The 10601-nt window shown below is 53.3% G+C and overlaps 1 protein-coding gene across 1 annotated transcript; it reads left to right on the top strand.

Annotated features, from left to right (window-relative positions):
- Window positions 1-1023: 1023 nt before the first annotated feature.
- Window positions 1024-10402, top strand: UBE2L6 (ubiquitin conjugating enzyme E2 L6). Its single transcript, XM_028517606.2, has 4 exons — window positions 1024-1103; window positions 3894-3989; window positions 7930-8116; window positions 9443-10402. Exons 1-4 carry the CDS (start codon window positions 1077-1079, stop codon window positions 9592-9594), a joined length of 462 nt encoding a protein of 153 aa, XP_028373407.1. The 5' UTR covers window positions 1024-1076; the 3' UTR covers window positions 9595-10402.
- Window positions 10403-10601: the final 199 nt, after the last annotated feature.

Below are 10601 nucleotides of genomic sequence, written 5' to 3'. Positions count from 1 at the left end.
TCAAAACTTGCCGATTTCTTTTCTCATCTGGACGGAAAGCGCTGGGGGGTGAGGAAGGCGGGTTCAGTCCTCCCAGGAATCTCATCATTACTATGCCATTCCTGCACGACTGTTGCTCGGTGCTCAGGAGCGGCTCTTCCACTGTGGCCTCAGATCCTGGCTGGGGGGAAGGGGTCTCTGCCCCTGTGCCCCTGTAGGTTGTAAAAGACCGATGGTGAAATAAGGGAGGCTCCTGAAGTCCACCGTGGGGCTGCCCCCACCCAACTGTTTTCCCAATTGGCACCTAGTAGGCACTTACTAAATATTAAACCTAGTAAAGGACCCAAACCCCTAGGCGAGAGAGGATGGGACCAACAGCGCCTCCTTGCGGTGCTGTTCACCATCCAGCCGTCACCTGGGAGAAATGACCCTGCAATTCGCCACTGAAGGCTGGACCGCACAAACTGCAAGGGGGAGGGGTCCTTGGAGGGCACATAGCTACATCGCCCCCCACCCCTTTTTAGAGGTGGGGTACGGGGCCCAGATGGGGGAAATGACTCGTTCGAGGGGCTCCGGGAGTTGGCTGGGAGAGCTCTCGGCGGCAGTTTGAGGGTGGAGACGGCCGAGCGGTCTGTCCTGAGCTGCGTTGGTAGAGCCAGCATCCTGTAAAGACTTAGGCGAGTGAGTGTTTGGGGAGGCGGGAGATGGGGGAGTCCGGACACCGCCTCTGGCGACAGGGAAACCAGAACCTAGATGGGCGGACACGAGCGCCACACCCCCGAGGGCTCGCCGCTTGGTGCACAGCGCCCCCCAGCGGGTCGCCGGGGTCCGGGCACGCTGCGTGCCCGACAAAGAGCGCGAGTTCAGGGGATCCGAGCCCACCGCACCAGAGATCGGGCGGGGCCCAGTTGTCCCCTGCCCTCCGCGGGGGCCCGTTATCAGGGAGAAGGAGGGAGCAACTTCATTCGGGGGCCCCCCCGCCTGCGCGCGGGCGGGGCTTCCGGAGGTGGGGCCCTGGGGGTGGGGCGCGCCGCGCCAGGGCTGCCGGCGCTTGCACACAGCAGCTGGAGTTGTCGGAGCCCACTCTCTGCCCCAAGATGACAGCGAGCAAGCGGGTCGCGAAGGTAATTAACTGCCTGTAGATTGACCCCTTTGTCAAGGCTCCCCTCGCCCTCCCCAGTTCCTCCTCCCTCCGTTCTTCCGCGGGGCTCTCCGAGCGCATTTGTTTGTACCGGTTCCGGGGCTGGCTGAACCCTCTTATCCTCTCCCTCGCCCAGTGGAAGAGTGGGTCTGCGAGAGGGGCCAGAGCTGGAGTTTTGGGGGTGTCTAGTGGCATATCAGGCGGAGGTGTCGCCGGCTCCCTGAGCAGTAGTGAAGATGAGGATGAGCCAGCTTCCTCTAGTTGGTTTTGGTTTCCCTTCACCTGCCAGAAACTTGTGATAACAATTGCTTGCGTCTCAGCTGCGGAGGGGTTCCAGGAGCTAGGTCCGGTGGAGTGGGTTATGAACAGAGATAAAACCAGGACAAGGTCCTTGCCTTCGAATAGCCCGGGGCCCGCCCTCTGATTTGGCACCTGCATTACCGAGAATCCCAAGGAGAAGTCTGGGGTGCTGAGTAGGAGTCGGGAGCAATGTTCCCTGGATATTCTCGGGAGAAAAAGATGCCAAGGCGGACCTGGAAGATGTCCTGGAGTAGGTGGCATGCATTCATTCGTTTGTACAAATGTTGAATGCCTACAATGTGCTACCTCCTGTTCAGAGATGAGCAAAAATCCTGCCCTGGCAGGATTCTCCAGAATTGGAGATTCGTAGCAAAACAGGTCAGAGGGTCTTTCCAGCCAAGCGGGAAAGAGCAAGGAGCTGTTATCTGGTATTGACCCCGCTGGCACCATTAAGTGCCGAGCAGTGTACATTAGTTATTTCATCTAATTCTCACAGAACCCTGTGAGCTAAGTCATAGGCCCCCATTTTACAGATGAGGACATTGAGGCTCAGAGGGAACCACTCAGTTGTCAGGGTCACCCAGCAGGCAGGGAAGGGGCGGGATGTGAGTCCAGGTGGATAGGGTTCCCACCTGCCGGTCCCTTCAGTGGCCTCTCTACTTTCATTTTCTGTTCCTCTGAGTCAGGTGATGCCCCACTGGGCCTTAGGAAGGAGCTGTGTGTCTTTGCTTGGGTTTCCACAGTCTCAGGCCTGGGGAGAGTTTTGGCAGAACTCACCTGTAGCAGATACAGCCCAAGTGTGCCCAGTGCTAGTTAAGTCAGGAAGTGTCCATGCCACCGCTTCTCCGTTCAACCTTGGCCTTCATTGCTGCCGGAGTCACAGGTATTAGTGGAACTAGAAACTTGGAGTGGCAGATGCTTCCCAGATATGTGAGGTAAAAGACAAGTGAGGGTCATAGACGCTGGGTGGAAGCTGTTGGTTGGTGTGAATAGAGATGGAGTATGTGCTGAATGGGGGAGAGGGGTGTGCTTATATATTGGGGGGCAGGTAAAGTTCAGGTGGTCCACAGTGTTAAGGGACCCCTCCCCAACTGTGGACGGGCTTTGGGAAGCTTTCTCTCTGCCTTTGTTTACACTAGGGTCTCTCAACCTTGTCACCATTGACATTTTGGGCCAGATAATGTTTTTGTCGGTTGTTTATGAGCATCCCTGGCCTCTACCCACTAAATGCCAGTGGTGCCCCATTTGTGACAACCAAAATTGGTTGTAGACCTTGCCAAGTGTCCTCTGGTGGGGGGTGGGGGCTAAAGTTGCCCTTAGTATAGAACCAGAGGTTATACCCATTCCATGTTCTAGAAGATATGACCTGCCCTTGAATGTCTTTGAGTCTTTAAATCATTCCCCCACCAAAGGAAGTCTGTTGTCCCACAGAATGGACCCCGAAAGGGAGAGGGTTCCTTGATCAAATACATTTGAGAAGTACTGCATGCTGTGGGCTCACATCCTGGAGATTCACAGCACACAGTAGCGTATTAAAGACTTGGGAAGTCCTGCCGTAGAGAAATCTGATTAGCCTAGTGTTTCCCAATGCATTCGACCAGGGGACCCTTTTCCTATAGTAACTACTAACCTTGCCTGAGGCACACTGTACACATTTGCTCTGATGGGGCCCTCAGCCTTGGGGCCTCTCCCCTTCTCTGCAGGGAGGGCTCCTTTTATTCTGCATGGCCCAGCTCAGTGTCACCTTCCATGAAGCCTTCCTGCTGTCCCCTTGTCTCCTTCCCTGCTGTGTCTCCACACATTGGCCACATAGTCACACCCTTGGTTCCTCCATTGCTGCAATGAAGTTCTGGAGGCCTGGGCCCTGCCTTGGTCAGGTGTTAATAGAGGATGCTCTGGAAGGGGCTGTTGGGAGAACTCAGTGACGTCCAGGTGACTGGGCCGCTTTTCTAGGAAGGTGAGTCCCTCCCGTCCCCTGGTTTCTCTGATTGTTGTGAGACTTCTGCTTTGCTGCCGTCTGTCCGAGCCATCTCCCTTCCCTCGTCCTGGGGTGGAGGGGTCTGACAGGCACAGGGCGATGTCTCTGTTGCCATGAGCCCGGTGGGGACACACCGTCATGCTGGACCCTCAGTGGATGCTATGGAGGGAAGGGGACAGGGTGTTAGGGCCTTGTGACTCTCTAGGAAAAGGACTAGAGGATGCTTTCAGGACAAAAGACTCCCAAGAGAGCTGACTCCCACGTTGTAGCACCTGGAAGCAGTGACCTTCATCTTCCCTTCACCTAGCACCGACATCGGTGTGTGAGGCTAATACCCGATAAGTCACTTAAAGCACCCAGCACCAGGCCTGACACACGCTGAGTGCTTAGTAAACGGGGGGCTCCACCTTTGGGACTTAGGGCAGCTCGTGCTGGGGTGGGTGAGGCAGCTGGAATAGGGGAACCCTGGCCCACTGCCCCTCGCTCTGTCCTCAGGAGCTGGAGGATCTTCAGAAGTGCCTTCCCTGGTACCTGGGGAACCTGGTCAGCGAAGACACCAACGTCCTGGTGTGGCACGCACTCCTCCTGCCCGTGAGTGTCCCTGGGATGGGTGACAGGCTGGCGTCCTGGGTGGGGATGGGTAGGGCTGGGCAAGAATTTTCCCTGCCTTAGAGTCCTTTTTTTACTGCCTTTCATATTTGGTAGAGGGGGGTCTCTCTCTGGATTGATTGTGTCCCAGTTTGAGGCAGAAGAAGCTAAAAGAATTTTGGACTTAGGGGGAGACCCCTTCCTCAAACCAGTAGCCACCAAGTCCATCACAGAAATTTCAGCAAACAAACAACTTCCAAAAAAGAAAAAAAATCTATTTTTTTGTAGCTTAATTTGTTTGTTTTTAAAATTTATTTATTTATTAACTATATTTTTCAGTGGCAGTTTACACGCAATATTATTTTGTATTAGTTTCAGGGGTACGGCATAGTGGTTAGAGTAGAAGATCATATGCTTTACAAAGGGCTCCCCTGGCATTTCCAGCGCCCACCTGACACCACACACAGTCGCTGCAGTGTCACTGACTGTACTCCCCACGCTGCACGTCACATCCCCGCGACTATTCAGCAACCACCCACCTGCACTTGTCCATCCCTTCACCGTTTTCACCGGGCCCCTGAACCCCCTCCTCCCTGGCAGCCATCAGTCTGTTCTCCGTATCTGTGAGCCTGTTTCAATTTTGTTTGTTTGTTTTGTTCTTTAGATTCCACATATAAATGAGATCATATGGTATTTGTCTTTCTCTGACTTATTTCACTTAGCATAATGCCTTCTAGCTCATCCATGCTGTCGTAAATGGTGAGATTTTATTCTTAAAAAAAAAAAAAAAAAAAGCCCTGACCGGTGTGATTCTCTTGGTTGGACTTGTCCCACAAAAATGAAAGGTCACTGGCGTGGTTCCCGGTCAGGGCACATGCCTGGGTTTCTGGGTCAGTCCCCGGTCGGGGCGTGTACGAGAGGCCACAGATTGGTATTTCTCTCTCAGGGTGAGGTTTCTCTTCCTCTCTTTCTCCCTCTCTTCCTGTCTTTCTAAAAGTGAATAAACAAAATCTTAAAAGATTTCTTGGACCTTTGTTAAGGGATGGGGGAACTTCCTGTTTCCCATGGTGGCGGTGGCGGAGGGAAGTTTCCCAGTTTATGCCGACCTGCACGTGTTCTGCAGAGGTTTGTTACAGCCCAGACGGTCAGTGAAGCTGACAGCTCATACGCAAGAGGCGTCGGCAAAAGGTTGTCAGAATAAAAGCGCATTTCATCCGATATCCTGAAGGGGTCAGGGAAAATGGACACAAAAATGTCGGTTAATTATATTGGAGTAGTGTTGTTCAGATTTTGAAGTTCACAGAGAAGACGCTAAGGTCATTTAGCCTTCCGCGAGGCCTCGCCCTTGGCCTTGTCTCTGCCCGCCAGGTCCCAGCCCCATCTCGTTATCAAGAAAACGCTGACATAAAAGCTGACACATTCCCTCTGCCCAGTAGTCACCCCTATCTCTGACTTCAGACACACCCAAGACCACTAAGGCTTCGGTTCGCCTTTTGCTTAAAGCCTTGACTGTGCTTGAGTACGTATGCTGTTCTGGCAGTCTCTGCCCTGTCTTCTCTCTCACTAAGGTCCTGAAAAGGTCTGGAGCCTGGCACCAGCTCTGTGCTGGGCTCACCCAAGCTCTGGGGTCCCTCTGCCTTGGGGTGTAGAGCAGTGTTCGTGTGTGGAGACGTAGAGTCGACGGCTCTGGGTTCCTGCCCCAGCACTGCCAGTGTGGCCCTGGGCAGGTGACCTACATCCACTGAACTGCAGTTTCCTCACCTGGAAATGGAGGTGCTGACAGGCAGGAGTTTTCATAATACTTATCGTAATAGCTGACACATACGTAGTGCTTGCCATGTGCCAGGCCTTGCCCTAAGCACTTAGTGTGAATTAACTCATTTAAGCTTCACGTAAGCCCTATGATTAAGTAATAGTGTTCCCATATGGAAGCCCAGAGAGGTTAAGTGACTTACCTAAGGTCACACAGCCAGTGAGTAGCAGAGCCAAGATTCACACCCAGGCAGCATGGCTCCAAAGCCCATGTGACCCCTGCACTCGGCTGCACGGGCCAACATGTGTCACGCCCTCACACAGAGCAGCCCAGAGTAGGTGCTCAGGCAAGCCTTTAGGTTGCTCACACTCTGGAGGATTTCCTGCTGGGTCCTAGCAGCCTCCAGCCCTTGGTCCCTCAGACCCTGCAATCTTAGTGTTTTGAATCATGGGAAATACACATAACAGTATTTCCCATCTTAACCGTTTTTAGGTGTTTGGTTCAGTGGCACTAAGTGCATTCACATTCTTGTGCAGCCGTCACCGCCGTCCCATCTCCTGAACCCTCTCATCTTCCCAAAACTCTCCACCCGTGAAACCCTCACTCCCCATTCCTTCATCCTTCTAGTCCTTGGTAACTAGTTTTCCAATTCATGTCTATGCATTTGACTATTCTGGGTACCTCACAAAAGTGGGATCATTTAAAATGTGTTCTTTTCTTTGTCCAGCTTATTTCAATGAGCATAATGTCTTCACAGTTTGTCCATGGTGTGGCATTGTCAGAATTTCCTTCCTTTTTATTTTATTTTTTTAAGATTTTGTTTATTTTTAGAGAGGGGATGGGAGGAAGAAAGAGAGGGAGAGAAACATCAATGTGTGGTTGCCTCTCAAGTGCCCCCTACTGGGAACCCAGCCCACAGCCCAGGCATGTGCCCTGACTGGGAATCAAACTGGTGATCCTTTGGTTTGCAGGCCGGTGCTCGATCCACTGAGCCACACCAGCCAGGGCCAGAATTTCCTTCCTTTTTAAAGCTGAATAACATCCCATTGTGTGCCCATGCCTCACGTCGCTTGTACGTTCATTCACAGATGGGTGGGTTGTTTTGACTGCTTGCTATTGTGAATCGTGCTGCTGGGATCTCGGGTACACGAACACATACCTGTTTGAGTCCCTGCTTTCAGTTCCTCTGAGTGTATGCCCGAAGGTGGAATTGCTAGGTCATGTGGTAGTTCCTAATTGTTTGAGGAACCTCCATACAGTTTCCTGCAATGGCTTCCCTAGTTCACATCCTCAACGCCCTGAGTTCTTATGGTTTCCTCGCCCCAGTAACCGTGTTCTCCTATGTTTGCGAACAGAGGGTGTGCCGATACGTGTCCTTCTCCTCTTTCATGGGTGGGCCTTGGAGGCAGACAGGTGAAGGCAAATAGTGTGCGATCTCAGTTACACAAGGAATCTAAAAATAAAAAAACAAAAAAAACCCCAAACTCCCAGGAGAAGAGATCAGACTTGGCTTATCAGAGACAGAAGGTGAAGGGAGTGGGAAATGAAGGAAGGTGGCCAAAACGTACCAATGTCCAGTTACGAGGTAGAAATAAGTCCCAGGGATGTAACACACAGCATGGTGTCTGGAGTTAACACTGTCGTGTGAGGAACAGAAAGTTGTTACGGGAGTACAGTTCTCATCACAAGGAGAACACACTTTTTCTTTTTACTGTATCTGTATGGGAAGACGTGTGTTAGCTGAACCTGTTATGGTAATTATTTCACAACATATGGAAATCAAACCATTATGCTGTACACCTTGAATTTATACAGTGATTCAATTATTTCTCAACAAAACTGGGAGAAAGTTAATTACCAATAAAAACAAAAGCTGAGGTGGTCGTTGGAGCTCATCTAGTCAAATTTTACCCATTTTTCAAATGAGGAAACTGAGGCCTAGAGATGGGAGGCCCTGGCCCAGGTTACACAACAAGAGTCAGGATCAGATTTTTCGGACTCCCCGCTCCCCCTGGTTCTTTTGTGATTCCAGTCCCCCACTGATCCATGAATGCAGGCGTGGGATAGAGGAGGCCTGGGGCTCCCGGGGCCGGGCAGGAAAGGGGGAAACCAGACCGAGTCTCCAGGAGAAAAACATCTTTTCAGGGCAGCCCTGCCTCAGAACAGAGCTTCACCTCTTTTCTCGTACAGGAGACGCACCCTTACAACCTCAAGGCCTTCTACCTGCGCATCAGCTTCCCCAGGGACTATCCGTTAAAGCCCCCCACGGTGACGTTCACCACCCCAATCTACCACCCCAACGTGGACCCCGAGGGCCGGGTGTGCCTGCCCATCATCAGCAACCAGCACTGGAAGCCCTACACCAAGGCCTACCAAGGTGGGCGTGGCGGCGCCTGCCACGAGGGACCGATGCCGGAGGGGTTACAGGGCTGATTGGGAGTTAGAAAAGTTTGAAAGAGAGGAGATAAAATGCATGGGTCTCAGCGGAGCCAGGGCATCAGCTAGGAGGGATGCGCCCTGAGACCCCCGCTCCTGCCTCTGGTCTCACACCTGGGCAGGCGTGTCAGCACGTGAGTTGGGAGTCGAGGGCAGGGCTTGGAAAAGAAGGCGGCTGCTGCGTGCGTGCGTGCGCCTTGGTGACGTCTCCGCTCCTTCTCAGGGCTCCGCACCCTAACTGACCGTTGAGGGGATAGGCCCAGGGATGAGAATCCATATCAGTTAAGACTTCCTGCCTTCACCCCCCAACTTCATTTAGTCTCCCAAGCAACCCCACCAGAGGGTGCTCCCATTCGCCCCATGCACTAGCTGAGCACACTGACTGAGACAGGGAGGGGTGAAGCGCTTCCCTACCTACCGCCTGGCAGCTGGCCGGTGGCAACTGGGGATGCAAAGTGGGCTTGGCTGACAGGTGCGGTGCTGGCCAGCAGGACCCAGGGCTGTGATGGGGGAGTGTTGTGTGGCTGCACAGTCCTGTCCCCTAGTCAGTCTCTAGCCACGTGTGGCTGTCGAGCACACAAAATGTGGCCAATGCAACTGAGGAACTGAGTTCCTAATTGTGGTTAATTTTATTAATTAATGTAAATTTAGGTAACCGTCTGTGGCTGGTGGCTTCAGTCGGTGTGCCTTTGGATCAGCTGAGAAGTCCTTAGCCCCAGCAACAAGGGTCCTGGGCTGGGGGTGGGGTGGGAAGTGCTCGTCGGCTGACCTTCAGGGGGGCTGCGAAGCTCTCATCTCAGAACTGTGTTCCCCGTGCGCATGCACAGGTGCCGGGGAGCCGCCCTGTCTCCACCGAGTTCCCACGGGCATCTGAGAAAGATCAGGAGCCACCGGACGGTAGCGGTTTCCAGTCTTTAGCCTCAGAACCCTTTTCCCCAAATTAAGTTTCTTTGGAATCCTAATATCAATCAGGAAAGCGAGGGGTTCTTATTGACAAGGGAGTGAGCCCCAGACACCCCACGTGTCTCACCGTGGAACAAAGTTTGAAAGCCACTGGTAGAGCCAGTCAGGGCTTTCGGCCTCTTCACCCAGGACTGTGCGAGGCATTCGATGTGGTGGTAGAGTCATCCTGAGAGATGGAACTCCCTGGGGGTCCCCCAAGCAGTGCACACAGAGTTTCAGGGGGGGTCTGGGACTGGGCAGTCATCACCCCCTTCCCAGGATTTTTCTCTCCGTCCTGATGTCCTGACCTCACTTCTCTCCCCAGTCCTGGAGGCCGTCAACATTCTGGTGAACCGTCCAGACCTGAGGGAGCCCGTGCGCATGGAGCTCGCTGACCTGCTAACACAGAACCCGGAGCTGTTCCACAGGAGCGCCGAGAAGCACACCCTCCAGTTTGGAGAGCACCGGCCCTCCTAACTCTGGCCTGCCCCACTGTGGGCGTGATGGATGGACACACCGCACGGACTGGGGCCAGAGCCCCTTGGTGGCCCATGCCCTGCTGTTTTACGAGTTTTTTTTTCTTTTTTCTCCTTAAGTTGTTAGTTGTGTGTGTGGTATGTGGTATGTGCAGACCAGTTCCGGGTTCACCTGGCCGCAGGTGTGCTTTCCCACACCCTTTCTGTGCCCCAGAGCTGGGCATGTTAGATTTGCAGAAAAACAGGCCAGCTGTCCAGTGTTCTTGGATATGGGGATCCTGGTCTTACTAGTGGCTCTATCTTGAGGTCACCTTCCAGGCCAGCTCACAGGAAATGAGCCCAGCAGCCAACCAGAATCCTCCTGGGGGCCTGGGGGGGAGTGAGGGGCAGGGCACTTGGCTGGAGTCACTTGTGATTGGGTGAGTCATTTGATTACATGATTGAAATCAGCCAGGCTGCTGATAAACATGGGTCGATTTGGGTGTTAAACCTTTTCTTTTCCACTGATGCATCACTAAGTGAAGAATCAGATCTCCATGCCAGAAATCTGACTACTTGGTTTCCAAACCACTTGCAGTCTCATTAGGTTGCCCTTCCTTGGGGCCTGGGCCTCAGGCAGGGTGCAGTGGCCTCTCCAGCTTCCAGTCTGGGGGAGTCACAGAAATCCTGTGTTAGTCCAGCCATTAAAGCCACAGACAGCTGTGGAGTCTGGCTCAGTGTTTGTGGACGGGAGGGAGTGGTTTCATCGGAGGAGAGGAGGCTGGGAACTTAGCTGCCGTCTAATAAAGGTATGACCCAGCCTTTCATGAGCCGACGGCCTCGAGCCTCGGGCAAGCCCAGTCACTGTGGGGCCACGAGGGACTGGGCCATCCTGGCCAGAGGGGCCATCAACATTTCCATGGGGGTAATGTCCCCATTTTATAGATGAGGCACTGGAGGTACGGGGCCAGTGGTGGACTGCCCGGTCACCTCCTGCCTCAGTGCAGCGCTGGCTGGTGTTTGTTTTTG

This window comes from Phyllostomus discolor, chromosome 6 (assembly GCF_004126475.2).
Source record: "Phyllostomus discolor isolate MPI-MPIP mPhyDis1 chromosome 6, mPhyDis1.pri.v3, whole genome shotgun sequence".
NCBI classification, from domain to species: domain Eukaryota; kingdom Metazoa; phylum Chordata; class Mammalia; order Chiroptera; family Phyllostomidae; genus Phyllostomus; species Phyllostomus discolor.
Note: the sequence above shows the minus strand (reverse complement) of the source record. Positions and strands in the feature narration are given on the sequence as shown.